The following is a 26,512-nucleotide window of genomic DNA, read 5'->3' as shown; positions in this document are numbered from 1 at the left end:
GCTAAATTGGATGCCACGGGTCACAGGTGGCTAGCGACAGTGGCCACATACAATTTCAGCCTGAAATACAGACCAGGGAGGCCAAACATTAATGCTGATGCATTGTCTCGAATTCACGGAGATATATGGAAGATGGATAAGCAGTGGGGAAAAAATCACTGCATCCGGGGTATGAGCATTTTATAAACAAATTGAGACACCAAAATGGTGCACCACTGCAAATCTTAATAGAGTGGCTGACAGTCTGGGGATATCCCCTCTACTGTACCCCTTGATATACTATAACCCTGCATACTTAACCATGGAGGGGTTGCCTCAACTAATTCGGCAGGACCTCAAGCAAGCACAACAGATAGATCCTGGTTTGAAGGAAGTATGGTCAGCCTTGAGTATCCAGAAGTCAGCCAGGAAAGTGATTGAGATGCACCCCGAAAGCTTTCTCCTCTTAAAGCTCTGACCTTATCTTGTAATCAAGAGTGGGTTAATGTTCAGTCACCAAGAAGTCCCAACACATAGTGACTAAGCAATTGGTACTCCCCTACAAGTATAGGCAGGTGGTACTCCGTTCTCACCATGACAATCATTTCCATCTGAGCACTCACAAGATGTTGGGATTAGTGAAGACCGGTTCTATTGACCCCGAATGGCCTGTGATGCTGAAGATTACTGCAACAACTGTTGGAGTTGCATGCCTAGAAAGACACTGTCTACAAGGGTCACACCGTTGACAAATATCTCAAGCAGTGGACCATTGGACTTGGTCTGCATGGATTTTCTGTCATTAGAGCTGGAAAGAAAGAACACTAGTAATATCCTAGTAGTCACGGACCACTTCACCAGGTATGCCCAAGCATTCTTGAGCAAGGAACAGTGAGCTGTTACAAAGAAGTACCTGTTATCAGGGCTCTTGGCCTCATTCTAGGTCTGGATTGGTGTCCGTGGGGTGCACACCCTGAAATAGAGGGGCTGGTTCCCTGGGATCCTTCTCTGTCAGCACACACCTCCCATGTGCTAGAGAGATTCCCTGCAGTTAACACAGGAGAATTTTCTACCTGACTAATGAGCCAGGTGGAGACTGGATAATTGTCTGTAGCTTCAATTGTGATGGTAGGGGGTAACCTGGCTTGTCTCTGATTGGCTACTGAGAAAGTTCACACGCGATGATTGGCTGCTGAGTTTCATGAATGAAACTCAGAATAATATAAGAATCATGTGAGCCAATCAGATTTGAGATTCCCAGTAGTAAGAGCGCGGGCGGGCTTTTCAAAGTTGCTTCTGCGCGAATAGCAGAGCAATCGGCTTCTATTTCAAGCCAGGAAAGTCTGCCTGCCAGATTCTAAGTCCAGCTTTTTGCTGCCAAGTTCTCAAAATCGATTGTAGCAGTCGTGGCTGGGATTTGATGCCGATTTCGGTTCCAGGGAATCGGTGGTAGCTCGCAATCAAGAAAAGTACAAGTTCTCAGAAGCGAAAGGAGCAGTGGCGTGTGGAACTTCACACCGATTTGGGAACCAGGAGATTTCAGGCTAAGTTCCGGTCAGGGGAAAACTCTTATTTAGAGTTCCCTGCACCTAGAAGAGTCTAGTTTTCGACCTCCAGACGCCCAGTAAGTGTGTTTTTCGTCTTTATTTTGGTTCCATTTTGTGTAAGTGAATTTATGCAGAATAAATTACAATTTATTTAATTACCTTGCTTTGCTCAATGAATGATCCTGGTTAAAAGGTGTTAACTGCCTGGTCTCCCATGACAGCAATGAACCAGCTCCCTGCTGGACTCATCAGTCAGATCCAGGCTTTCTATTTGGAGCCCGTTTAAAGGGTTAAGACCTTTTAAAAGGTTAAGACCCTGTCACAATCTGATTGAAGGATTTGGGCAATCCGCAAGATTTCCTGGCTGCAGGACTTGTTCACTAGGGTGGAATCAGATACACCCTCAATTATCACATTACATTATTTGTGTAATTTATCTATTGTATTTAATCACATAATATTGGTATATTTATAACATCACTATCAAGTTGGTTAAGCACTGAAATTTGCATTAAATCCTATTGTATTACTTCTAACATTGTTTGATTTTGACCAAATCATGTATTGCTCCTCTCCTAGTTGGTTCCTCAATAATTTGGGTCATATAATTGTCTTTAAGCACCCCCAAAAAACTGGTTCCTTCATTGTAATGCTAATCGGATTGCCCCAGTCTATGTCTGGATAATTTAAATCGCCCATTATGCAAACGTGAATTAGTTTTGATGTCTTCTCTATTTCCAAAAGTATTTGGTTTCCGCAATCTCACAGATATTTGGTGGTTTATAGCATATCCCTATATACATTTTCTTTATACTTTTACCTCCACTGCTAATTTCTATCCACAAGGTCTCTAAATGTTCATCATTCCCTTCATAAACATCGTCCCTTACAATAGGTTTTAGATCCGATTTAACATATAAGCATACTCCACCTCCTCTTATATTTGCTTGATCCTTCCGAAAAAGTGAATAACCCTCTAAATTAACTGCCCAGTCATGAGTTTTATCCCACCATGTTTCAGTAATGCCTATGATATCATATTGTTCCCTTGTAGCTATTAATTCAAGCTCCCCCATTTTATCTATCAGGCTTCTTGCATTAGCAAGCATGCATTTAAGTTTTTTTCAGTCTGTACTATTATCTTATCTGCTCCTTCCTTTCTACTCCAAGTGTATTTAGTCTTTAGAAGTTTTCCAGTAATATCTGTATTTAATATGGGTGTCTCCTGCATGCTAAACTCACACTTGCCCCCATTCTACCTCCATGACTTCTAGGTATTTCCCCATTCCTATCTATTATGTCTAAAAAAAAAAAAGTATGTGGGTTAGGTAGCACTCCACCCAAAAAAAATATATTGGTAAATAGCAGTTAATAGAAAACTGAGTGGTGCACGGGAGCAAGGAGGCACCTCATATCCCCCAAAAAGGAACCAATAATATGTACAAAAGCCCCCTTGCACACAAATGAGGAAAAGCAGACAACTTTTTCAAAAATAGAATCTAATTATATATTTGTGAATAGAGCAGCTACATAGTGAATCCCAGCACAGGCAAGGAGAGTACATCTCATGGAACAAGCTAACAACAATGAAGGGAGAAGAGGGAAAACAAAGGGAAACGTAACAAAAAAACAGCAAGAAAGCACAGTACACAAGAATAAACTGAGGTGATATAGGGGGCAACGTTAACGTTTCGGAGCCTAAAGAGCCCCTTTCTCAAGCCCGTTCCCACAGACTATAACAGTCTATGGTACTTCCCTAATGAATACATCTCCTACCTATATAACTCTCCACTGAAGTAAGGTAAGTGAACCTGACTAAACCTGTTCTGTACAGTCCCCCCATCACCTAAGGGTGATAACCTAAAACATTGACTAAACTGTATCCAAAATGCAGATAGTATGGGCAGACTGACAGGAGACAGCAGCAATTAATGATGAATCACTATGCAGTAGCACCTATGCTCACGGTGTATCAACTAGCATGAGAAACACAAGGTAAATAAAGCAGTAATGAATACGAATCCTTTGCTCTGCAGTGAATGTCCTTGGCTCTCTAAGGCTGTCTGTAGTGTTCTCTGTCAGACAGCCTTAGAGAGCCACGGACATTCACTGCAGAGCGAAGGATTCGTATTCATTACTGCTTTATTTACCTTGTGTTTCTCATGCTAGTTGATACACCGTGAGCATAGGTGCTACTGCATAGTGATTCATCATTAATTGCTGCTGTCTCCTGTCAGTCTGCCCATACTATCTGCATTTTGGATACAGTTTAGTCAATGTTTTAGGTTATCACCCTTAGGTGATGGGGGGACTGTACAGAACAGGTTTAGTCAGGTTCACTTACCTTACTTCAGTGGAGAGTTATATAGGTAGGAGATGTATTCATTAGGGAAGTACCATAGACTGTTATAGTCTGTGGGAACGGGCTTGAGAAAGGGGCTCTTTAGGCTCCGAAACGTTAACGTTGCCCCCTATATCACCTCAATTTATTCTTGTGTACTGTGCTTTCTTGCTGTTTTTTTGTTACGTTTCCCTTTGTTTTCCCTCCTTCCCTCCTCTCCCTTCATTGTTGTTAGCTTGTTCCATGAGATGTACTCTCCTTGCCTGTGCTGGGATTCACTATGTAGCTGCTTTATTCACAAATATATAATTAGATTCTATTTTTGACAAATTTGTCTGCTTTTCCTCATTTGTGTGCTGGGGGCCTTTTGTACATATTATCTATTATGTCTAGTTGATGATCTGTTTCTTGTCCCTCCCCCTCCTTCCTAGTTTAAAATCTCCAACCTTCTTAACATTCTCCCCCCAGCACAGACGATCCCTCTTCATTGAGGTGCAATCCGTCCCTAGCATAAATATTGCACCTCTCAGAAATGGAATCCCAGTGTAAAACCACTAAACCCTCCTTCCTGCACCACTTTCTTAGCCCTGGAATAACCTCCCTAATCTCTGACTGTCTCCCTGGGGTAGCGCATGGCACTGGTAGTATTTTAGAAAATACTACCTTTGAGGTGCTTGCCTTAACCTTGCGGCCTTGATCCCTTAAATCATTTTTTTTGGACCCTCCATCTTTCTCTAATTTTGTCATTGGTGCCAACATGTACCAAGACTGCAGGTCAGTCCCAGCCCCAACCACCCGATCCGAAATGTGCCAAACTCAAGCCCCCGGGAGACACCAAACTATTCAGTTCATGCAGTCATGGTAACAGATTGCCCTATCTACCATCCTACTAATAGAGTCCCATAAACCACAGTCTTTCTTGTCTCTGAGTATCCTGAGTCCCCTCTGTGCTGGAGAAACTATTCCCTTGGCTGATAGAGGAATTAGTCTCCCCCAGCCTTGCCATTCCTGCCCTGACACACAATATCTTCACTCAATCTGGTAAATCTATTGGGATGGGTCAGCTCAGAACTGGCCTGCCTCTTCCCCCAGCTACCTACCTGTTTCTGGTCCTCACTCACAGCTCCACCTCTGCACCACTAGTCCCAGCCAGGGCCTTCTAAGTGAGCACTAAACTCGTTTCAAGATCGTCAATGTCCCTCAATGTTGCAAGTTGCCTTTTCCGATCGGCAATCTGAGACTCTAAAGAGACCACATGGTCACACTTCTCACAGCGGTATGCTCCCTAGAACAGCTGCTCCAAGTGCACATACATGTGGCATTCTCAATCCTGCTCATTCAATCCTGCTCATTGTCACACTATGGAGTATAAAGTGCTAACAATTTACTGTAATTCTATATAACCTTTTTCACACCTTTCTTGCTTCCACGCTTTGTGTTCTAACTCCACACTTAATACAAACAGCACTTGAAATCAAACAGTAATTCAATCACACAGATCAGGACATGCAAGCTCAGGATTCGTTACAAGCCTCTGTTTTTGCATGGCATTGCATTGCAATATATACCTGGCACCTTCCCTATCCTATGGCTAACACAGTAGTAGCCGGATAACGGCACATTATGCAAATCAGCGGACTAATTTATGTTCATTTTGCATGAAATTAGCCACCCAGCTAACACTGTTCCAATTTTCAAGCTTGGCGCTGGCAACATCATGTTATGGGGACATGTCTCTTCAGCAGGAACTGGGAAGGTTGTCAGGATAGTGGGGAGAATGGATGGTTCAAAGTACAGGTGAATCCTTGAGAAAAACCTGTTTGAGTTCAGCCAAGACTCAAACCGGGGAGGAAATTCAGATTTCTGGAGGACAATGACCCGAAGCACAAAGCCAAAGACACACTGGAGGGGTTGAACAAGAAGAGAATGAATGTTCTTGAGTGGCCCAGTCAAAGTCTGGACTTGAATCCAATCGTACATTTATGGCGAGACTTGAAGATTGCAGTCCGTCAATGACCCACAACAAACTTAATAGAACTAGATCAATTTTCCCACGAAAAATTGACAAAAATGTCACCATTGTACTGTGCAAAGCTAGTAGAGACAATCCAAAAAGACTCATAGCAGTAATTGCTGCAAAAGGAGCTTCTGCCAAGTACTGACAAAGCTGCAGACCAAGCAATATCCTACATGTGTGTTTAAAAAAAAAAAAAAAACAGTTCTGTACTATGAGAAAATACTTATAGCATTTATAAAAAAAACACAACTCTGAATTACATTTTTTATGTAATATAATGTAACAAGCATTTTTGTTTCTATAGCAACCATTTACAAAGTCACATCCCCGTCCTCTTCTGAAACAGGCTCTGGCACACCCCTTTTTGAGCCCTGACCTCTCTCTAGCAGTGCACCAATTGTATCTAGTGACTGTCTGGTCACATGATCTTCCCCACAGAACTTTGCATCTTTGGTCCTCTTCTGCTTCACTGACAGCCATTTAGTGAACCCCTGAGCCGAATCTTCACCGATCAATCATAGTAGATTGGATCGAATGGCAACTTAGCTAATTACTTATCATTGTGTGGATTTATTGATGCACATACTGTATTAAAGGGGGAAAATAGAATTTAAAAATGGCAGCTTGGACTGCTGCTTTCTGTTGCTGAACTTTAACCTTCTCTTCATGTAACAGTGTTCAGTTTAACCACTATAGCCTTGTATCTTTGAATACAGTTAGTTAGTTTGAAAAAAATGCACATACATTATTTGTTATTCAACAACTTGTGGCATTATTGGTAGGGGGTGAATACTTCTGAAAGCCACTGTAGGTGCATGGTGAAATTGCCATGGTTTTGCTCAAAAAAGGCCTTGATAAATCAGACCCCCTTGGAATGTATGTGTCCAAAAGGTACACACTGCAAGGCTGCATATTAGTGTTGTGCCGGGTCCTAAGGATTACCGAATCCCGGGTATCAGGGGAAATTTGCGGGCCAGGTACTCGGCCGGGTAGCTTTGGCTTACCTGCAGCCGGTGGAGGAGGGTGAGGAGCGCTGCGGAGAGTGAGGAGGAGGAGGGTCAGGAGCGCTGTGGAGAGAGTGAGGAGGACAATGGCGACATCGTGGGAGCAGCGGCATCAGCTGTGATAGGATGTGTTCCGCTGCTCCCACTGGCTCAATTATGATGTCCTCTGCTGGCATCGCCACCAGGATGTCTGCCGCTGCTCCTACGATGTCGCTGTGGTCCTCCTCACCCTCCATCGCCAGCTGCAGGTAAGTGTTCTGATGCTCTGCTCCTGCCATGCTCCAAGAGGAGGACCAAGGGAGCAGAGCAGGAAGGAAATTACCTGGGACCAGGTCCAGCCCCCTGGTGCCAGGTCCGGGTATTTTCTGGGTAGTTAAAATAGTGCCGGGTATGCCGGGTACCGGGTAATTTTCGGGTACTTGGTACATCACTTCTGCACATTATCAAACATGACAGTGAAAAGGGTGAATGGTGCTGGTATTGCCCTGTGCTTTTTGTATGTGTGTAACAGGCTTGGTGCATAGTTTTTATCTTGTGTATGCAGTCTGGAAATTATGAAATAGGTCAAAACAAAGGGATAAAAAACATCAAAGAATTAAAATGAAGGTTTAGCTGTGAAGGATGTAAAGAGTATAAGTAACCTCCTAATAAATATAGCATCTGAAAGCAGGTGAGGGTCAGACAACCCCTCGTGCGAGCACCTAACAAAATGGTCGACGCTAGATGGTGAGAGGCGGGCCACAAATACAACCAGGGAGTGTTGGAACGGTCCGAGCCGGTTCCAGTCTCGCCTATCGTGTGTCTCCCGAATAAGGCCAGGTGATCGGGTCAGTTTGCTTGTCCTCAACCCTGGTCCCCTGCTGAGTGGTGACTCCAAGTCCCTGGGACACAAAATGGCCACCACACCCACGCAACTGAAGCGTGCCTGAACCGGGACTCAAACTAGCCACTGGGAGGTGAAACCACTACTGAGTAAAGGGAGGAAGGAGAGAGCCCTATAACCTGCACACCCAAGGGGGGGAAGCAACCCAAATCAAACTCCAGAGGGAGAACCTGACCCCATAGACATCCGCATAGTGCAGAAAGCACACAAAGCGTTGGCCTACATACAAATCTCTGGGTCCACCACAAAAGCGAGAGTCTACCTCAGGTGGAGGCGCGCAGAAGAGGCGAATTGAACAGAAGGGTCTGAGGACTAACTAACTGCCGTACGAAGTGAAGGAGGAGACAGAGTGTCTTCCAGACATCCACAGAGAGAGGAGACAAGTCCCTTAGTCCCAAATGATATAGATCAAAGGGGCCAGTGAAAAAGAAAAGCTACCACAGCACCCCCAAAACATACCTACATGGCACATCCACGGGCCCTGGAGCTGATGTTTGCATGAAGGATGATCTCCGCCCCAACAGGGACTTAAAAGCAATTTTAAGCAAGATTTTCACAACCAAAGCTGTACCAAACTTCTCTGAGCTTTTCCATTAGCAACCTGCGATGGCTCCAAAACAGCCTCCTCAACAAAAAAAAGCCATGGGTGCCCTGGGCTCCTACTTTCAGAAGCAAGGGGACACTCTCCAGCGCGACCTACAGGGCCTACCCCCGATGGCGGCTTGAACACGGAGCAGCAGCCCAATGAAATGCCATAACTCCCAAACTACACCCAAGTCACCGAACAAGACTTCCCATAACTCTACGGGAACCTGAGAGCGCTCCTAAAAAATGAGGAAGGAGAGGTGAAAAAAGTGTCCTCATTGGGGGAGACAACTGATTTGATGGAATGGAAACTAGTCGAAATGATCAAGAGCCAAGAAGACTGGGTAAAAGTGACCGAAGAATTAAGAGAACGCGTGGATGACCTGTCATACCAGCACGAGGAAATGCATAATCGCGAGCAGCGGAATAACTTAAGAGGGAGACGCCTGCCAGAACCGGAGCTGGAGCCAGAGGCCTTCATCTCAAGATGGCTGACGACCATGCTGCCGGAGAGATGAGAAGCCAATCTACTGCTCGACCGCTGTCATCGAGCCCTCCGGCCAGCCCAGGCCCGTCGGGACCCCTGCGAGACGTCATCATCCGCTTCCACTTCTTCAAAGTAAAAGAAGCCTTCCACTCAGCACCGTGAGGAACCGGGAACATTACCATTGAAGGAATCCAGCCCCAGGTTTATCAGGACCTGTCCCGACCAGCCTCGCAAGGAGAAGAGCTCTGAGACCGGTGACGGCGGTGCTGAGTGATCGGGGAATCAGATATAGATGGGCCTTACCCTTTCGCCTCCTGGTGATCAGGGGAGGCAAAGCTCATAAGCTGAGAGATCCGGCGGGACCCCCACGTTCCTGGAGGACCTGGGTCTGGAGCCAGGGGCCGCGGAGGAGGAGGCAACCCCTCCCAGACGCACGCACCCGAGCTGGGAGATTGCGGGCTCCACGAGAGCCCAACAGAAGAAGGCCTGAACTGATTGGGAAGAGGAAGCGGTCTAGCTTTCTGGGCCCACGTGAGTACCTCAAGCTTATCCCGGCCTGACCCTTCTCCTTTCCTCAACAAAAAAAAAAAGTTCTGAGCGTGGTTCTGATTTATACTAGTGAAAGAAGCAGAGAGCAAAAACAGTGCACTGCCAGGGAGTCAGGTGGTGGAAAAATATAAAAGTCTATTTATTCAGTAACACTCAGTAACATAACCCCAATAGGGTGAGACAAAAACTCCTACGCGTTTTGGACCATAGGGGTCTTTTATCACTCCTTGATAAAGGACCCCTATGGTCCGAAACGCGTAGGAGTTTTTGTCTCACCCTATTGGGATTATGTTACTGAGTGTTGCTGAATAAATAGACTTTTATATTTTTCCACCACCTGACTCCCTGGCAGCGCACTGTTTTTGCTCTCTTCTTTCGCTGGACTACTTCTCACAGATTGCACGCCATCTGGGTTTACCATGCAGGACTATTAAGGACAGATGGAGTGGGTAAGATTTATTTCATTATTCAATTTGTGATTTCTATGGATGAGTACTATTGATAGCACTGTTAGGTCTCCAATGAGGTCACATTAGCGTGCTTTTCAGCATCCCAGTTTGTTACCTTCAGGAGACGGGTGTTTTAGTGACTCACACATCACATTTCATCATTATACCCACTCCGTTATTTATTCTGCCCGTTAGTCCTGATCAATTATTATGGACACTTATGTTTGAGGTTCCACCATCTCTGGAGCACCCATTTCACCATATACTCTGATTTATACTATGTTAAGTTTGGTTATGTTCTCTACTCTAAGTTTGAATATGTCTTGTACTTTACTAATGTTGGCTGTGTCCTACATTCTGCTAAGTTCCCGGGACGGTTGAACTACGTGCAGTCAGCCTTAGTTCCCCGAGATGCAACTCCAACCGAGGAACACGGTTCCCCGTGTGAACCTCGAACCCCGCCTTGGCACCCCCCTATTCCAAGTTACCAAAGGACCACAGGCCTCGGTCAGTGCCCAGCCAGGGCATCCCGCACAGCCTTTTTTTCCATCCCTTCCTCCCCCCTCTCGCCCCATTACAGTTCTCTTTTTACCCACTGACAGGTTACTTTCTCTCATCAAACCAACCTTGAGACGGTTGCAATATATAGAGACTCTGAAGAGGCGGCCCTATTCCCCTTTCAATGTCACTGAACATTATTTCTCACAACATGAAAGGCTTTAATAACCCATGTAAGAGACACCCGACTACAAAAGACTAAAAGCAGACATAATTCTACTTCAGGAGACACACAAAAAAAGAGGTGTCTCCATATTAATAAAGAACGCCACCCCCTTCAAGTCCACTACAGTGAGGGCAGAAAGGAAAGGCAGAATCCTGATTGTGGCAGGTTCACTCCATGGACAGGACCTAACATTAGCAAACATATACACCCAACGAGGCCAGCGCCAAATTTCTGTCCAGATTTTTCAATACGATCAAAAAGGAGGAAAAAACGGAGCACTACATCCAGTACTGGCAAGCCAGTAAATAACAACAAGCGTGCGTTCCCACAATGAAAATTAAAGCTAATTTAATGGATCAAAAATACAAACAAAAAAACATTTTTTTTAAATTTTCATTGTGGGAACGCACTCTTGTTGTTATTTACTGGCTTGCCTGTACTGGATGTAGTACTCCGTTTTTTCCTACTTTTTGATCATGTCAATCTACAGACGGAGGCACACTTAACCCCTGGACACATTGGACTTACTTCAGATCATGGACATTCATCCCATGTGAGTTTATTCCAGTTGGTCTATACCTTCATTTGGACATTGAATTGATGTTATTATACTGTTCCATGGAATTGAATGTTTATTAGTACTGGTCACCGGCAGGTGTCTATTATCATATCCTTACTACTGTGTTATGTGGGATTATAGTATACCAGTCATACATCTTTTGGGACAGTTCTTTTCTTTACACCAATATCTACTGAAGGGGTTAATTATCCAAATATGAAATTCATTATCTGACTAATCCTTTAGTGCTGCTTTTTCTACTACAGTGCACAATACAACATTTTTTCAGATTTTTCAATATCCTGGGGAAGGTAGCGGTGGGGCAGATATTGCTGGGAGGAAACCTCAATTTGACAATAAGCCCGTAGATGGACAAAACAGGCCCCCAAACAAGCCGTAGGAAGGAGGACACTAGAGTCCTACACAAAGGGCTCAAGTATCTGCAGTTATGTGATATATTGAGAGAACTGTTCCCCTTTGCCAAAGACTTCACATTTTTCTCTGCACCACATGCCTCTTATTAGCGAATAGTCTACTTCTTTGTCCCGACAAGACTAATCCCCAGTATATCGCATGCCAAGATACATGTGTTCTCTTGGTCGGACCATGCCCCAGTAGATGCCCGGTGCTCAGGTCTAATTACCCGCCCACTAAACGCTCAAAGGATGCTGAACGAGTCCCTCTTGAGTGTTCCTGAGCTAAGAGACCTAGTGGAGGAAGACATAGCCTCTTATTTCAAGACCAATGCGGGCAGCGTGTACTCACCATTCACCCTGTGGGAGGCACATAAAGTCACCATGAGATGTAGGCTTTATCAGCCTGGCCCCAGGAAGGAAGAGAGAGAGAGGGAAGATAAAATTAGGGCAGCTAAAGTTAGGATTGCGGATCTCACCAGGGCCCATCAGAGAAACGGAAACAGCCTAATGCTGGGAAGCCTCAATGAGGCAAAACTGGGGCTGAACCTGCTTTTGACGTCTCAAGCGGAGAACTCCCTGAACTAGTCCAAAAGCAGGTTCTACGAGGTCCAACAAATCTGGAACAATGTTGCAGCAAAATTGAAGTAAAAACTGGAGAACGAATCTATCCAAGCTATTAGACAAAAATCTGGCCTTCTCACATCTAGCCCCCTACTAATAAGCAAATAATTTATGCCATACTACTCTTCCCTATACGATGGGAGCAAAAACACATCACAATGCAAAAACCTCAACAAAAATAGAAAACTTCCCCAAGGAAGCTGAACTCCCCTACATCTCCAATTTAGACAATATAACAAACTAGGCAAGAAAATAGATCTGGAGGAATTATTATTTGTAATCAAGAATCTGAAACCCTCAAAAGTCCCAGGCCCAGATGGCTTTTCTAAAATCTATTAGAAAAAATGTGCCATATCCTAGCCCCACATATTCTAGCGCTTTTTAATTCAATATTCACTGAGTCTCAGTTCCCCACCAATATGCTGCAGGCGTCCATCACTCTAATACATAAAGAAGGAAAGGACCCGACCAACTGCGCGAGTTACAGACCCATTTCCCTAATTAACATTGATCTTAAAATGTATTCCAAGATTTTCGCAAACAGAATAAACAAATTACTACCTTCCCTAGTCCACCCTGATTAGGTGGGATTTATTCCAGGAAGGCAAGCCTCGGACAACACGTGGAGAACTATAGATTTGATAGTCTTAGCCTCCAAAAAAAAAATCCCCTCCATGGTTCTGATTCTAGACGCATAAAAAGTGTTCGATCGCATAGACTGGGTGTATCTGGAGAGGACTTTACATGCCTTCGGATTTAACGGCCCTTTCCTCCAAGCAGTCATGGCGCTGTACATGGGGCCAACGGTGAAGGTGATTTGCCAGGGGTTCCGTTCGGATCGCTTCCCCATAATGAGTGGAACACGGCAATGATGCCCGCTCTCACCCTTGCTGTTTGCCCTGTGAATGGAACCGCTTGCAGCATGTATTAGAAAAAATCCAAATATATCAGGGATCCAGGTGAAGAACCATTCCTACAAGATAGCGCTATTCATGGACAAAGAGAGAGATACCGGCACCTAATAAGTCCAATTAGGTGTTAGTCCTGGATATCCAGATGGAATAGTTCAGGTCCCAATGATGACAGCTTAAGCAATCTTGTAATCAGGGGGTGACCAGATGTGACTTCATCCATGTAGTATGAAACATGGAATGAAAAGAACACAGAATTTAGTGCAACAGAGCTAACAAAAAATCACAGACATAGACTCACAAACCAGCACAAACAAGACACACAAACGCAAAGCTGAAAGTAAAAAGTTAGTTTAATACAACTATAAAATAATAAAATGTGGGACGATAGGACACTGAATAAGCCGGTCCGGTGGAGTAAAACTAAATCGCTACTTACAGGACGGCTCTAGAACACAAGCAATGAGCGCCGAAAAGGCAGATGTAATCTGTCCTCCCTGGGCTGAGAAGTTGAAATGGCCGCAACGTTCCTCCATACACCGTGCTCCTCGAGCCCGGAAGTGACGTCACCGGATACCGGATACTCCGTCACAGGTAGGCGGGACTCTTGGCTGGATTTTCGAGCGGAGATTCTTCTTAATTCTGCTCCAGGGGATCAGCACTTAGCTCTCTTCACATCAAATCGTCCAAGAGAGCTGAGTGCTGAGTGCTGATCCCCTGGAGCAGAATTAAGAAGAATCTCCGCTCGAAAATCCCGCCGAGAGTCCCGCCTACCTGTGACGGAGTATCCGGTATCCGGTGACGTACCTTCCAGTCCCGAGGAGCACGGTGTATGGAGGAACGTTGCGGCCATTTCAACTTCTCAGCCCAGGGAGGACAGATTACATCCGCCTTTTCGGCGCTCATTGCTTGTGTTCTAGAGCCGTCCTGTGAGTAGCGATTTAGTTTTACTCCACCGGACCGGCTTATTCAGTGTCCTATCGTCCCACATTTTATTATTTTATAGTTGTATTAAACTAACTTTTTACTTTCAGCTTTGCGTTTGTGTGTCTTGTTTGTGCTGGTTTGTGAGTCTATGTCTGTGATTTTTTGTTAGCTCTGTTGCACTAAATTCTGTGTTCTTTTCATTCCATGTTTCATACTACACGGATGAAGTCACATCTGGTCACCCCCTGATTACAAGATTGCATAAGCTGTCATCATTGGGACCTGAACTATTCCATCTGGATATCCAGGACTAACACCTAATTGGACTTATTAAGCGCCGGTATCTCTCTCTTTGTCTCTGTTTCATCTCTGATTGTACTATCAGTGTTCCACCAGGCTGCCTCAGACCCCATAGGGGCTACTCTTATTTAGAGTTTATTACTCATTACCACATCATTAGCGCTACTCTACATCACCTTTTTTTCGCTATTCACGGACGATATCTTTCACACAATCTCTAGCCCTCTGAACACTCTTGGTACTATTCTCTACCATGGAAAGGTTCAATTCAATCTCAGGGTTCAAAATAAACAATAGTAAATCACAGGCCCTCAATATCAATATCCCGCACTCCTCAGTTAAACTATTGGAACTGCATTTTGATTTTAAGTGGCAATCTTCATTCATAAAATATCTGGGCGTGAACATTACAAATAATTACAATACTCTATATAGGGAGAATTACCTCAGGCTTCTGAAGACCCTAGGAGATGACTTAGGGGCATGGACCGACTACAATGTGTCTTGGATAGGGCGATTTCAATGCATAAAGATGAACCTCCTCCCTGAGGATTCTGTACCTTTTTCAGATGCTGTCGATCCCAGTGATACACAGGGAAATATCTGATGTGCATCCCTTATTACAAGGTTCATCTGGGGTAAAAAAAAAAAGGCCCAGAATCAGGAGACAGATAATTATGATACCCAATAAAGCAGGAGGCCTGGCCGTGCCATGCCTCATCTCATATTACAGGGCCACCCAGCTGAGCCAGTTGACCTTCTGGCACTCTAACCACCTCTCTAGGAGATGGACCGAACTGGAGAGCTCATTATCCTAACCGTATAATCTCCAAAACCTACTATGGATACCAATATCCAAAAAGTACAGTCACCTTAGATCTGCCAACAATGACACAATCCCTCAGACTATGGGAGTCACTGAAACATAAACAACACCTGACAACCACCAAATCCCTGATGACTCCTACAGGTGCGCCGACGAGTATTCTAAAACTTGCCTTGGAAAATCTGGGGCTATCACTAACAAGACCCAGGTACATGCTGGGTACTTGCTGCAACATTTCAGTGACATTTCTGCAGAGACTAATGGCCCATCGGATTAACACAGAAGGGGTCCCTGGCAGTCCCATTCAGTTCGAATGGGACTGCCAGGGACCCCCGCAGTTAATCCGATGGGCCATTAGTCTGTCTGCAGAAATGGCACTGAAATGTTGCAGCACGTACCCAGCATGTACCCAGCATGTACCCAGCATGTACCTGGGTCTTGTTGGTGATTGCCCCAGATTTGTTTTAGAATACTCTTCGGCACTACAGTATATTCGGAAACCCACTTTTTAGTCCAGGACCACCAGAGAGGAGCTTTCTATTATGGAAGGAGGCAGGGTTCCTTTGATTTCATGATCTGGGCCCCGATCAGAAAATTAAACCGTTTGCAGATATGCAAAAGAAAAAAACATGCCGAATAAAGAAATATTTAGGTACCTGCAACTGAAAGCCTTCTACCAAAGCCCCCCAAGGATCCCTTTACAAAATATGAAACCCAATGTCTAAAAGACGAAGTATCAGCAGGGCTTATCTCCCATATATACGGAACAGTAGTTGGGTTCCCCATCCATGCCCACACAAAATTAAAATATATGACCCAATGGGAAAATGACCTGGGAGAGGAAATTGACGCAGACTCCTGGGACGATATACTCCTAGCAGTAGCCAAGTGTTCTATCTCCACGGTAATCAGGGAAAATGGGTACAAAGTACTTATAAGGTGGTACCTAATGCCCCAGATTCTTTCCAGGTTTATCCGGGCTACCCCCCAGACTGCCCAAAGGGATGTGGAGGCCAGGCCTCTTTTCATCCACATGTGGTGGACCTGCCCCAGGGTATCAGCACTATGGCAAAATGTGAGAATATTGACCCAGCGAATCCTACAAGTTGATTTCTATATGGATCCCTGGCTCTTCCTACTAAACAGGTCATCTGACGCCATATCTAGGCAGGAGAACAGACTGGTCTCCCACATCTCCACGGCAACCAGATGTGAATTGACTGCAGTATGGAAGCAGTCAGGAATCCTCGCCCTATCTAAATTAATTCAGCGGGTATACAAGGCATAGACACTAGGTCAGTCCTGCTATAGTTATTCCAGAAAGCGAGTCTCAGAGAGCCCGTTAGGTATAGAAAGGTGCCTTCACTCAAACCCATGAGTACTGTCCCAGGAGAAATCGTTAAAACGAGGCTGTCCCAGGACCATTGAGGGGCCAGACTACTTTAAGCTACCACACCACACGGTACCAAGAGACAAACTCATGTGAGGCCTAATTTTTGAGCGCCCCAGTGTAAAGGTCAGACACGAGAGATCAGCTAAGTAACATATGAAATCCATATCTTGTGATGTACTGCACCGACACACTTTATTCGAGCAAATACCCGGTATGTACCTGGCAGATACCTGGAATGCGCCGCTCCTCACCTCTGACAAGCCCCGTTGCATTTGCCTTCCCAGCCTGGGTTCATGCCTGGCTGATGGGCGGCTGATCTGTTAAATGATAATGATTAGGATTTAATAGGCTGCAATGCTTCGCGTGTCTACCAGATGGCATAAATTCATGAATTGTAATGCAGTATATATATATATGTAGTGTGCAGTATTGCAGCCAACGGGAATAAAATGCTTCAATCCCTGCCGGAAAATAACTCAATGCACTCGGGCAGAAAACAGTCACAAACCTCAATACACCCGGGTATACCCGAATTCGTGGGACTAGCCGAGCTCGAATAAAGTGTGTCGCCAGTGTATGCAATATGTACGGACCCCCCCCTCCCACACTTATGATTTCTGTATCACTCTTCCCCATCCCTTATTCTTTTCTGTACCCCACCCATGAAAAACTTCAATAAAAATTAAGTTACAAACAAAAAGGGTGGGCACCAGGAACTTTTATAAACAAAAGAGTGCTTTATTTGACAGCTGTCAAAAATGCTTCACAGACATACTGTGCTGGTTACTTGATTGAAACTAAGCCCTTATTGCGTACACTTTGGGCTCCTGAGTTAGCAAGCCGCTACTGTGTTCTCCATACTTTCTCCATACTTATTTCATTAGGAACGCACAAGGCCGGTCAAAACATATGGAGTTACTATGCCAAGTACTTTTTACCAAAAGCATGTGTCAGAAATATCCTGACAGTTTAGGAGTTCTCCATTTCTGTTCCTTGTCTGTCCACCGGGTGTGCTGCTGTTTCTGTCTCCTCTGGGTTTCCTCTGTCTGTCTCATCTTGGTGCTCCTGTCCTCTGTCTCGGCCTGTCCTTATAGTTTCCTGTTTCCTGTGCTTCCTTGACTTTTGTTTTGTTTGTGTCCAGAATCCTTCTGCTTCTGCCCTGTTTCTGTTTTGTTCCTGTTTTGAGTTCTGGTTACATTAATTGAAGGCCCTTGCTATTGAACTAGCTTGCCCCAGTCTGTTTCCTACTAGCAAATTGCAGTCTTGTTCCATAGTCCCAGTGCTATTCCTGAGTTCCAGTCCTGTTCCTGCTTCCCTGCCCGGCCTGCCTTCCTGCTGCTGACCTCTGCCTGTGACCCTGACCACGCCACCTGCTGCCTGCCTCCGACCTCTACCTATGATCCTCAACCATGCTATCTGCCATCTGCCTGTGACCCCCATGAGTCTTGCCTGCTCCCCGCTTTTCCAGCCACCGAGGTCCTGCCCGCTCCTGGAGTCTCCCTCATGACAGCATGCTTCCTCCTTTTTAATAGTTAGAACTATTGAGGGCCTTTACTACTGGCACTTGCTTAATGGCACGTTCCTAACTGAAAACAACAAACGGTGGCAGGACACATCTTATTACACTTTCTCCATTGGGACTCAAAGTACTTCAGAATTACAGTATAGTGCACGGTATGCTGCACATTGGACTTTTGTACAGACACAGTCCCTACCCAGACAAGCTTACAATCTATGTTTTTGGTGCCTGAGGCACAGGTAGATAGTGTTTTGCGCAAGGTCAGAGGGAGCTGGACCGGGAATTTAACCAAGTTCCCCTGATTCAAACTCAGTGTCATTGTTAACAGTCAGTGTCGTTACTCACTGAGCCGCTCCTTCTCCCTGGTATCAGTGCCTGTTCTCTATGCTAAATCGGTCCCTCCAGACATTTTTGGTTGAAATCCCCTGTAGGAGACGAGTGCAGAGGTATAACCAGGGAGACATAGATTGGGGAAATAAACAGTGGCATTTATTTAGCCCATAGCTTCAAACAATACCGCTTCAAGTCAGCAAAAACAAATCAAACATGCCTATCCCTTTGTATTAACTGACTCACACTTCCCAGTCCCTGCAGGCCTGAGAGGCAATGCCTCTTGTCAACCTCTGACCCTAAATTCCAAAGAAGTACCTGTCAGCAGGGAGCTCTTTATATCAGTCTCTGGGTGTGGGTTGGTTTCCATTGGATGCAGCCTGTGGCGGGTTCCAGGGAACGCTGTGTCCGGGAATAAAGGGTCTGGTTACTTGGGATCTCTTTGTCAGCACACACCTCCCCTGTTCTACAGAGATCCATGCAGTTAAACCTGCCTGCTGAGCCAGGTGGAGAATAACTAATTGACACTAGTTCCCTGCTGGAGTCATCAGCTACAGACAGTCTTTATGTGTGCTGCCTTTTTAAACCAGGGAAAGACCCTGTCACACTCCCCAATTAAAACTATTGGGATTTTTTGCCCAAAAACGGTCAGAAGAGGCCATTTGGGCATATATAGAAAAAAGCCCTCAATTGTCACCCTCTTTGAGTCTTGAGTCTACCATATAAATGCAATTCATAATATAATAGTCTTTTTTTTTGTTTATGTTCATGGTTTTAGCAGTTGTAGCTTGGCAATAAAACTATGCCCATTTTCCTCCACTCTCTTTGCAGCCATTTAAACGTCAAGGATTCTTACGCAGTGTGAGCATGCCGGCTGAAAACACTCGTATTCCTTCACCTCCGAATGAACAGAAGCGGCCAATTTTACAACGACAGACCTCAATCACCCAGACCATAAAAAGGTACAAATAAAATAGTATGCATGATTGTCTTTAAACTATGCAACAAACAAGAATGTACTCAGCACACAACAATGGGGCTTCTCTTGAAAAGAAAGAACTTATGTAGTATTAATCACAAAATATACATTAATTTATTCAGTGTGCTTTAAATATCCATATATTTCTACGAGTTTAAAGCTGCAGTTCAGTACAGTATAATTGGCTTCAAAATTACATCACCCTCAAAGTTGGTGTCTTATTTTTGTCTTGAGAAAAATGACTATGTATTGCTTCTTGTCAGGAACACCTGAATTCAAGCATATTAGGTTGTTTGGTAATTATTGTACTTTTCAAACAAAGGAACAACGCTAAGCTAACACTTTTGAAGACTGATAAACATTCTTATCACCAAAATACATTAGGTAAGGATTGTAAAATATGTCCTCAGCTTCTGTTTATCATGGAAATACTGACAGTTTAACATTTTATTTTTAGATACTTTTATACATCACAGTCTCCATGGGTAATAAATTCCACATTTTAACTACCCTTACTGTAAAGAACCCTTTCCTTTGTTGCTGTTACATAGTTACATAGATAGTAGATGAGGTTGAAAAAAGATTTGCGTCCATCAAGTTCAACCTACAGTATGATAAATTTAGACGACAGATACTTTACCTATATCCGTACTTACAGTATATTGATTCAGAGGAAGGCAAACAAAAACCCAAGTAAAATATCATCCAATGATATCTCGTAAGGTGGAAAAAAAAATATTGTCTGACTCCAAGAATTGGCAATCGGATTAATCCCTGGATCAACATTATTCCCATGTTTACTTATTTGGTATATCCCTGTATACCGTTCCTTTCTAAAAAGATGTCCAACATTTTTTTTGAACAAATCTATTGTATCTGCCATCACAGTCTCCATGGGTAATGATTTTCACATCTTTAACTGTCCTTACTTACTATAAAGAACCGTTTCCTTTGTTTATGATGAAATCTCCTTTCCTCCAACCTTAATGGATGATCCCAAGTCCTTTCCCTTGGGATGAATAATTCTTTTGAAAGCCACTTGTACGGTCCCTGAATATATTTGTATATAGTTATCATATCCCCTCTTAGACGCCTCTTTTCTAATGTAAATAAATCTAATTTAGCTAGCCTCTCCTCATAAGTTAGATTGTCCACCCCCGTTACCCCGTTATTAATTTGGTTTCTCTTCTCTGCACTTTCTCTAGTTCCATAATGTATTTTCTAAGGAGTGGTGCCCAAAATTATACTCCATACTGAAGGTGTGGTCGTGCTAATGCTTTGTAAAGGGACATAATTATATTTACTTCCCTTCCATCCATTGCCCGTTTAATGCAAGATAAGATCTTGTTTGCCTTTGCAGCTACTGCATGACATTGGGCACTATTGCTAAGCCTGCTGTCTACAAGCACTCCTAAATCCTTCTCCATCAAGGATTCCCCCAATTTATCCCCATTTAATTTGTAAGTCGCCTGTTTATTCTTTTTTCCCAAATGCACAACCTTACATTTATCTGTATTAAACCTCATCAGCCATTTACCTGCCCAATTAGTAAGTTATCGAAATCTCCCTCCCTCCAATTACAATGTATAACCCTGTGTCATTTGTGCTGCCTTTTGGATAAATTGTCCTCTTGAAGGTTGCCTGTATTTACCCTGAATATATTTCTAAATAGTTATTATATCCCTCTTAGACGCCTCTTTTTTAAATGTATACAAATGTCATTTTAGCTAGCCTCTCCTCAAACATCATACCACGGGCATAGCTATAGCCCGGGCAAAGCCCGGGGGCCCACGTTCTTGGGGGTCCGCGCTGAAGGGTCAACAATGCATATCTTTGCGGCTGCGCAAGCGCGATAGGAACTTGCCTACTGAGCATGTGTAACTGGCATTTGCCTACCACCAATGCATGATCAGCACTTGCTGGCCACTTCGTCACATGTGCACGAACAGCCGGCAAGGGCCGACCGTGCATGTGTAGTAGCCAAGTGCCAGTTGCACATGCGCAGTAAGTTTGTGCCGCTCACGCAGGCACAGTATGCAAGTGCCGGACATGCACGGCCAAACGCAATGCACATTGTTTTCCTGTGGCCTGCACATGCCTTGCTACGCCACTGTGTGAGACCTTCCATCCCTCTTATTAATCTGGTTTCTCTTATTTGTACTTTTTCCAGTTCCATAATATCTTTTTTTTATGGAGTGGTGACCAAAACTGTACTTCATACTAAAGGTGTGGTCTTACTGAGGATTTTTACAGTGATAAAATTATGCTTTATTCCCTTCCATCCACATACCGTTTTATGCAAGATAAAATCTTATTTGCCTTTGCAGCTACTGCCTGACATTGAGAACTATTGCTAAACATGCTGTCTACAAGCACTCCTAAATCCCTATTCATCAAGGATTAACCTAGGATTTCTCTATTAAGTTTGTATGTAGTCTGTTTATTCTTGGCTCCCAAATGCATAACCTTCCATTTACGTGTATTAATCTTCACCTGCCATTTACCTGCTCAAGTTTCCTGTTTATCTTAGTCCTTCTGTAGAGAAATTGCATCCTGCCTTAAATTTCCTTCCTTAAATAATTTAGTGTCATCCGCAAGATGTAGACTTTGTTCTCTATGCCAACCTCAAGGTTATTAAAAAACAGGGATTAAGTTTGCTCAGGATGTGATACTTACACTTATTAATTAAATGGTACTGGTCCCTACTTAAATCCCCAGTGTTGGGGAGATGCAACTCAATAGGCGAAAAAATATGTGAGAACAAGGTGCTAAGGTTCCTATAAATGCCTTTATAGTGAGATACTGCCCACTCTGCTATTCACAAACCAGTGATAACAGTGTATTTTCACGCTATAATGGCCTTTTATCACCCCTAAGCAGTCAGAGACAAAAAAGTCGCCCAATTGGCGCAAAAATGGCAACCCGCCGTTTTTTGGCAGCAACAGCTATTCACAAAGCAGTTATAAATTTATCATAGTATAAAAGCTCACCATCTTTTTTTCACCAGCTAAAGGCTGGCACAAAAGAGATTGAGACTTGCATAAAAGCATTAAAAAAAAAATCTGCAGTATATTGATAACTGAGGCCGGCATGGGCCTCCGGGTAGTCTCCACGGGTGTCCGGGGGCCCACGGGTGTCTGAGGGTCTTCATGTGGTTTTTGTGGGCCCCATGAGGGTCCGGGGATCCTCGATTGGTTCCCGCGGGTGTCCGGGGGTCCCCACTGGCCTGCAGTACCAATTGTGTACCGAAAAAGTAAAAAGTGCAATACACTACTATAAAGACGACCTCCCCCCCTTACACCCCCCAACACATACAGTACAGTCATGGGGAAAATTACTATTTTCCAGATCTGGATTATAGTGCATTTGCCCATTTAAAATATAACATCAACCAGCAGCATAAAGTAAATAAAACTTGCACGTACCCCTGCCAGCCTGCTAGGATGAAGTCTGTCCTCATCACCATCTTTGTCCTCTGTTGCCAGCAACAATGCAATAAAAAATACAATCTAATGGCCCCTAACCCCTTAATCACTTTAGTAACCGCTATAGTAATTAATGGATTAACACATTCTCCCCCGCTACCCACCCTACACAACCCCCACCCTCCACACCCGCTACCCATTAATTGGCACAGTATTAAAGCATGCCCATATAATATGGGCATACTTTGCTACTTTAGCAATAAATGGAGAAGCTAAGAAAAAACAGGACCAAAATCAAACACATAGAAAAATCAACACATTAGAAATGCCAATAAACCAATTTGTTGGCACAGTGGCACATCATGCCCATATAAGCCCATATAATATGGTCACCCTAAAAAAATAAACAACCAACAATCACCAAATAAACAAGTACAAAACAACAAAATTACCATCAATCAATAAAGTAACTACCAAATAAACACCCGAATTACAAGTTAAAACACCCCCAAAAAATCAATAAATAAAAGAAAACTCCAAATAAACACAATTATTAAAATCAAAAGACCAAAAATAAATCACAATTAAAAAGTGCTAGAAACATTGCTCTGTTTTGCACATATAAGTGTGTCTCTGCTAACTTGCCTATCCCTGTGTGTGCGGAACTTTTCTGTATTGCTGCTTTTTTTTTGATACATTAAAGAAGGAATTTGGTGAGACCAAAAGGAAAACGTAAGTCTTTAATTTTCTTTTATTTACTTTTTGAGTGCTCATTCAGTATGTTTTTTTTTAAATATATGTTGATTGCATCTAGCGGTATAGATATAGATGCAGGATCATAGCACCTCCAGCTAAATTATAGTATAGTGAGTCCATTGTATTGTTTTATGTCCCGTTGAGTCTGCCATGAAAGTTTAATCTAACTATTGCACAAAAAAGGAACTTACATGAAGATTGTGTATATTGACTAATATTCATATCATGCAACTGATGATGCAACATGGATTTTTTTCCAACACTAACTTTTATCTATACTTGTCAATGTCCTCACATCTCAGTGGGTGTCATCGGCATCCGGTAAGCAGAATTATCTTTTTTTCCAATCTTTCTTTCCTTTCTTTCCTATCTTTCCCTGAAGGAAACAAGTCATGTTTGAGAGAATCAGTACAATGCCTGTGAAGGGCCATTTAGCAGGCAGGAGACCGTTACGCTTAAGAAAGCGGCGTACAATATCGAGATTAATTTGCAGGTACCCATGCAAATGCATGTGCACATTGCATGAATTTTTCAGATGTGCAAAAATGTATCTAGGCCATTATATAAACTGTTTTAAGTGTGCTTACAATCTAATTCAATCGTTGATATTTGTTTCTAAAGCAGGTGTTTTGCAGTGGTTCAAGATGTACTGTATGCATGTCTACTAATTTCTATATAACATTTTAATTAAAATTGAAAGTCTTAAATTATTATTTGCTTTAGTCTAAACCCTGTTGCAAATATTTTGTTTCTTTTGCATTAATACCAATATCACAGGCTTGTATTGTATTAGACTATTTTTCTACATCAGTCAGGATAGTTTAATTATTTTGTAATAAGAGGTCTAAAAATGAATATTTATTATAAACCAAAGATTTGTGAGAAAATGAAAAGGGGCGAGGGGCGGGATTTGAAATACCATACAAATATAGTACAGGCATACCCCAGTTTAAGGACACTCACTTTAAGTACACTCACGAGTAAGTACATCTCGCTCAATAGGCAAACGGCAGCTCACGCATGCGCCAGTCAGCACGTCCTGAAAAGCAATACCAGCTCCCTACCTGTACCGAAACTGTGCGCAAGCGGGGAGACTATAGAGCCTGTTACACATGCGTTATTTACATCAGTTATGCACGTATACAGTATAACGATTGCAGTACAGTACATGCATCGATAAGTGGAAAAAAGTTAGGGCTTCACTTTAAGTACATTTTCACTTTACATACATGCTCCGGTCCCATTGCGTACGTTAATGCGGGGTATGTCTGTAATGGGTCCCAAGTGATCATATTTTATTTTTGTGTTCACCGAATGCCACTGCTTCTAAGGCAAGCATTTCTGATTTCTGCATTAATTCATTGTTCAATACTTGGAATATTCAGATTTCCACCTTTTTAAGTAACAACTGTTGCAACATCTGATGGCCTCAAAATCAATTATTTATTAACTGTATCTACAGTGGTCACAATGTAGGCAAAAGCCTAATATGGATATCAGAGAATTATAGTTACGAATAATTCTATTTGTAATCTATAATTTCCCTAAAACTTCCTATCTGACCATAGTTTAAAGGCAAGTGTATATTTGACACGACAGATGCACCTGACCTTATGTTTATAGCTAAATATGACACATACTGTAGTATAATACATATTGACATTAGTTTACAATTACTGTATTTAAAGGGTCAGAGAGAAAAAGCTAAAGTAAATTTAAATATAGATGAGAAAAATTGGATTTCCACCAAAAATAAGGACAATAGAAAATTGTTTCAATTTTCTGAAAAGCTGTATAGTTAGTTGGATGTGACATTCTCTAATAATGTTCAAAATGACATTAATGTAATGACTTGGACTAAGCCCCTTTACATATTAAAGTGCCCTGTATTTAGACCAATGTGGGTCAAACATTTTGTACACAACATACAGTATGTTTGGAAGGATGACAGTATACGGTCCATATTTTCAGAGATCTCCAAACAAAATGTAATTTATAGCATACTGCGTCTTTTCATCTTTAAGACCTTTTTTTGTCTAATATTATTTTGTTTCTGTAACGGGTATTCCCCCACCCACTCGCAGATAATACTGTGGAAGTGTAGGAACATGCAAAGTTACTCAGGTGTGGTGCATTACCTGTTGGCTCACAGGAGGGCTGAGCTTCCGCCACGGGGAACCTGGGGTACATACATCTCATAATCTCTAGGTGCAACGCCTCCACCTGGGAGGGATCCCAACGGAGTGGGAGGAGGCCCTCACAGGAAACAACCACACAAAGCGAACTAAGGTAAAACAGGACTGGCTTTACTGCATAACCAACTACATCTACATACATCAACACAACAATCATGCGCCACTGCGGACGCTAACCACTCTGGGCGTCACGGCGGACGCTACCACCTGGGCGTCACGGCGGACGCTACCACCTCTGGCGTCACGGCGGACGCTAACCACACTAGGCGTCACGGCGGACGCTACCACCTCTGGCGTCACGGCGGACGCTAACCTCCCATAGAGTGATCCCACCCTGTGTCCAGTAACCCCCACCCAAATGTCTTGCACCCCCAAAGTCAAATACCACTGTGCATGTGTATGTGTGACTGCGCAGCCACTATGTCTGGTGATAGGCCTGGTTGGTGCACGTGAGTTGCAGGTTACCTGCCCGGGCTCCAGCCACGGGTACCGCGATATCACCGGAGATCCGCCCGATCCGACGTTGTCCTCCACACCGCGTTGGGTGAATTCCAGCGCGGATAATATCACCTTAGTCCCAGGGTCTTTGATGGTGTTCTGAGCCCAGAACCCACCTCGCAGGGCCGCACGGCTTTAGCACTGTGTCCCTGACTAAGCTACCAATAAATGGGTCAGTATCCCTATCTAGGGCCTGTCCCTATCTCCACAAGCTATTAAGTGGCTCAGGACCTAACTGGGGGCCTGGGGGCTGCTGGCCTAATGCAGAGGGTCACTGACCCCTGCATCCACC

General features: G+C 43.6%; 1 protein-coding gene across 2 annotated transcripts in view; it reads left to right on the top strand.

The window, feature by feature from the left end:
• RHBDF1 (rhomboid 5 homolog 1) overlaps positions 1 to 26,512 on the top strand; it is a 353,037-nt gene that overhangs the window by 144,162 nt on the left and 182,363 nt on the right. The window contains exons 3-4 of one of the 2 annotated variants that reach the window (XM_075565248.1): positions 19,199 to 19,329; positions 23,910 to 24,020. In XM_075565248.1, the coding sequence (XP_075421363.1) occupies positions 19,199 to 19,329; positions 23,910 to 24,020 (242 nt within the window). The remainder of the gene's footprint in view (positions 1 to 19,198; positions 19,330 to 23,909; positions 24,021 to 26,512) is intronic. The other variant, XM_075565249.1, reaches the window with a different exon arrangement.

This window comes from Ascaphus truei, chromosome 11 (assembly GCF_040206685.1).
Source record: "Ascaphus truei isolate aAscTru1 chromosome 11, aAscTru1.hap1, whole genome shotgun sequence".
In the NCBI taxonomy this organism is placed as follows: domain Eukaryota; kingdom Metazoa; phylum Chordata; class Amphibia; order Anura; family Ascaphidae; genus Ascaphus; species Ascaphus truei.
This window is presented reverse-complemented; position numbering and strand designations above follow the sequence as displayed.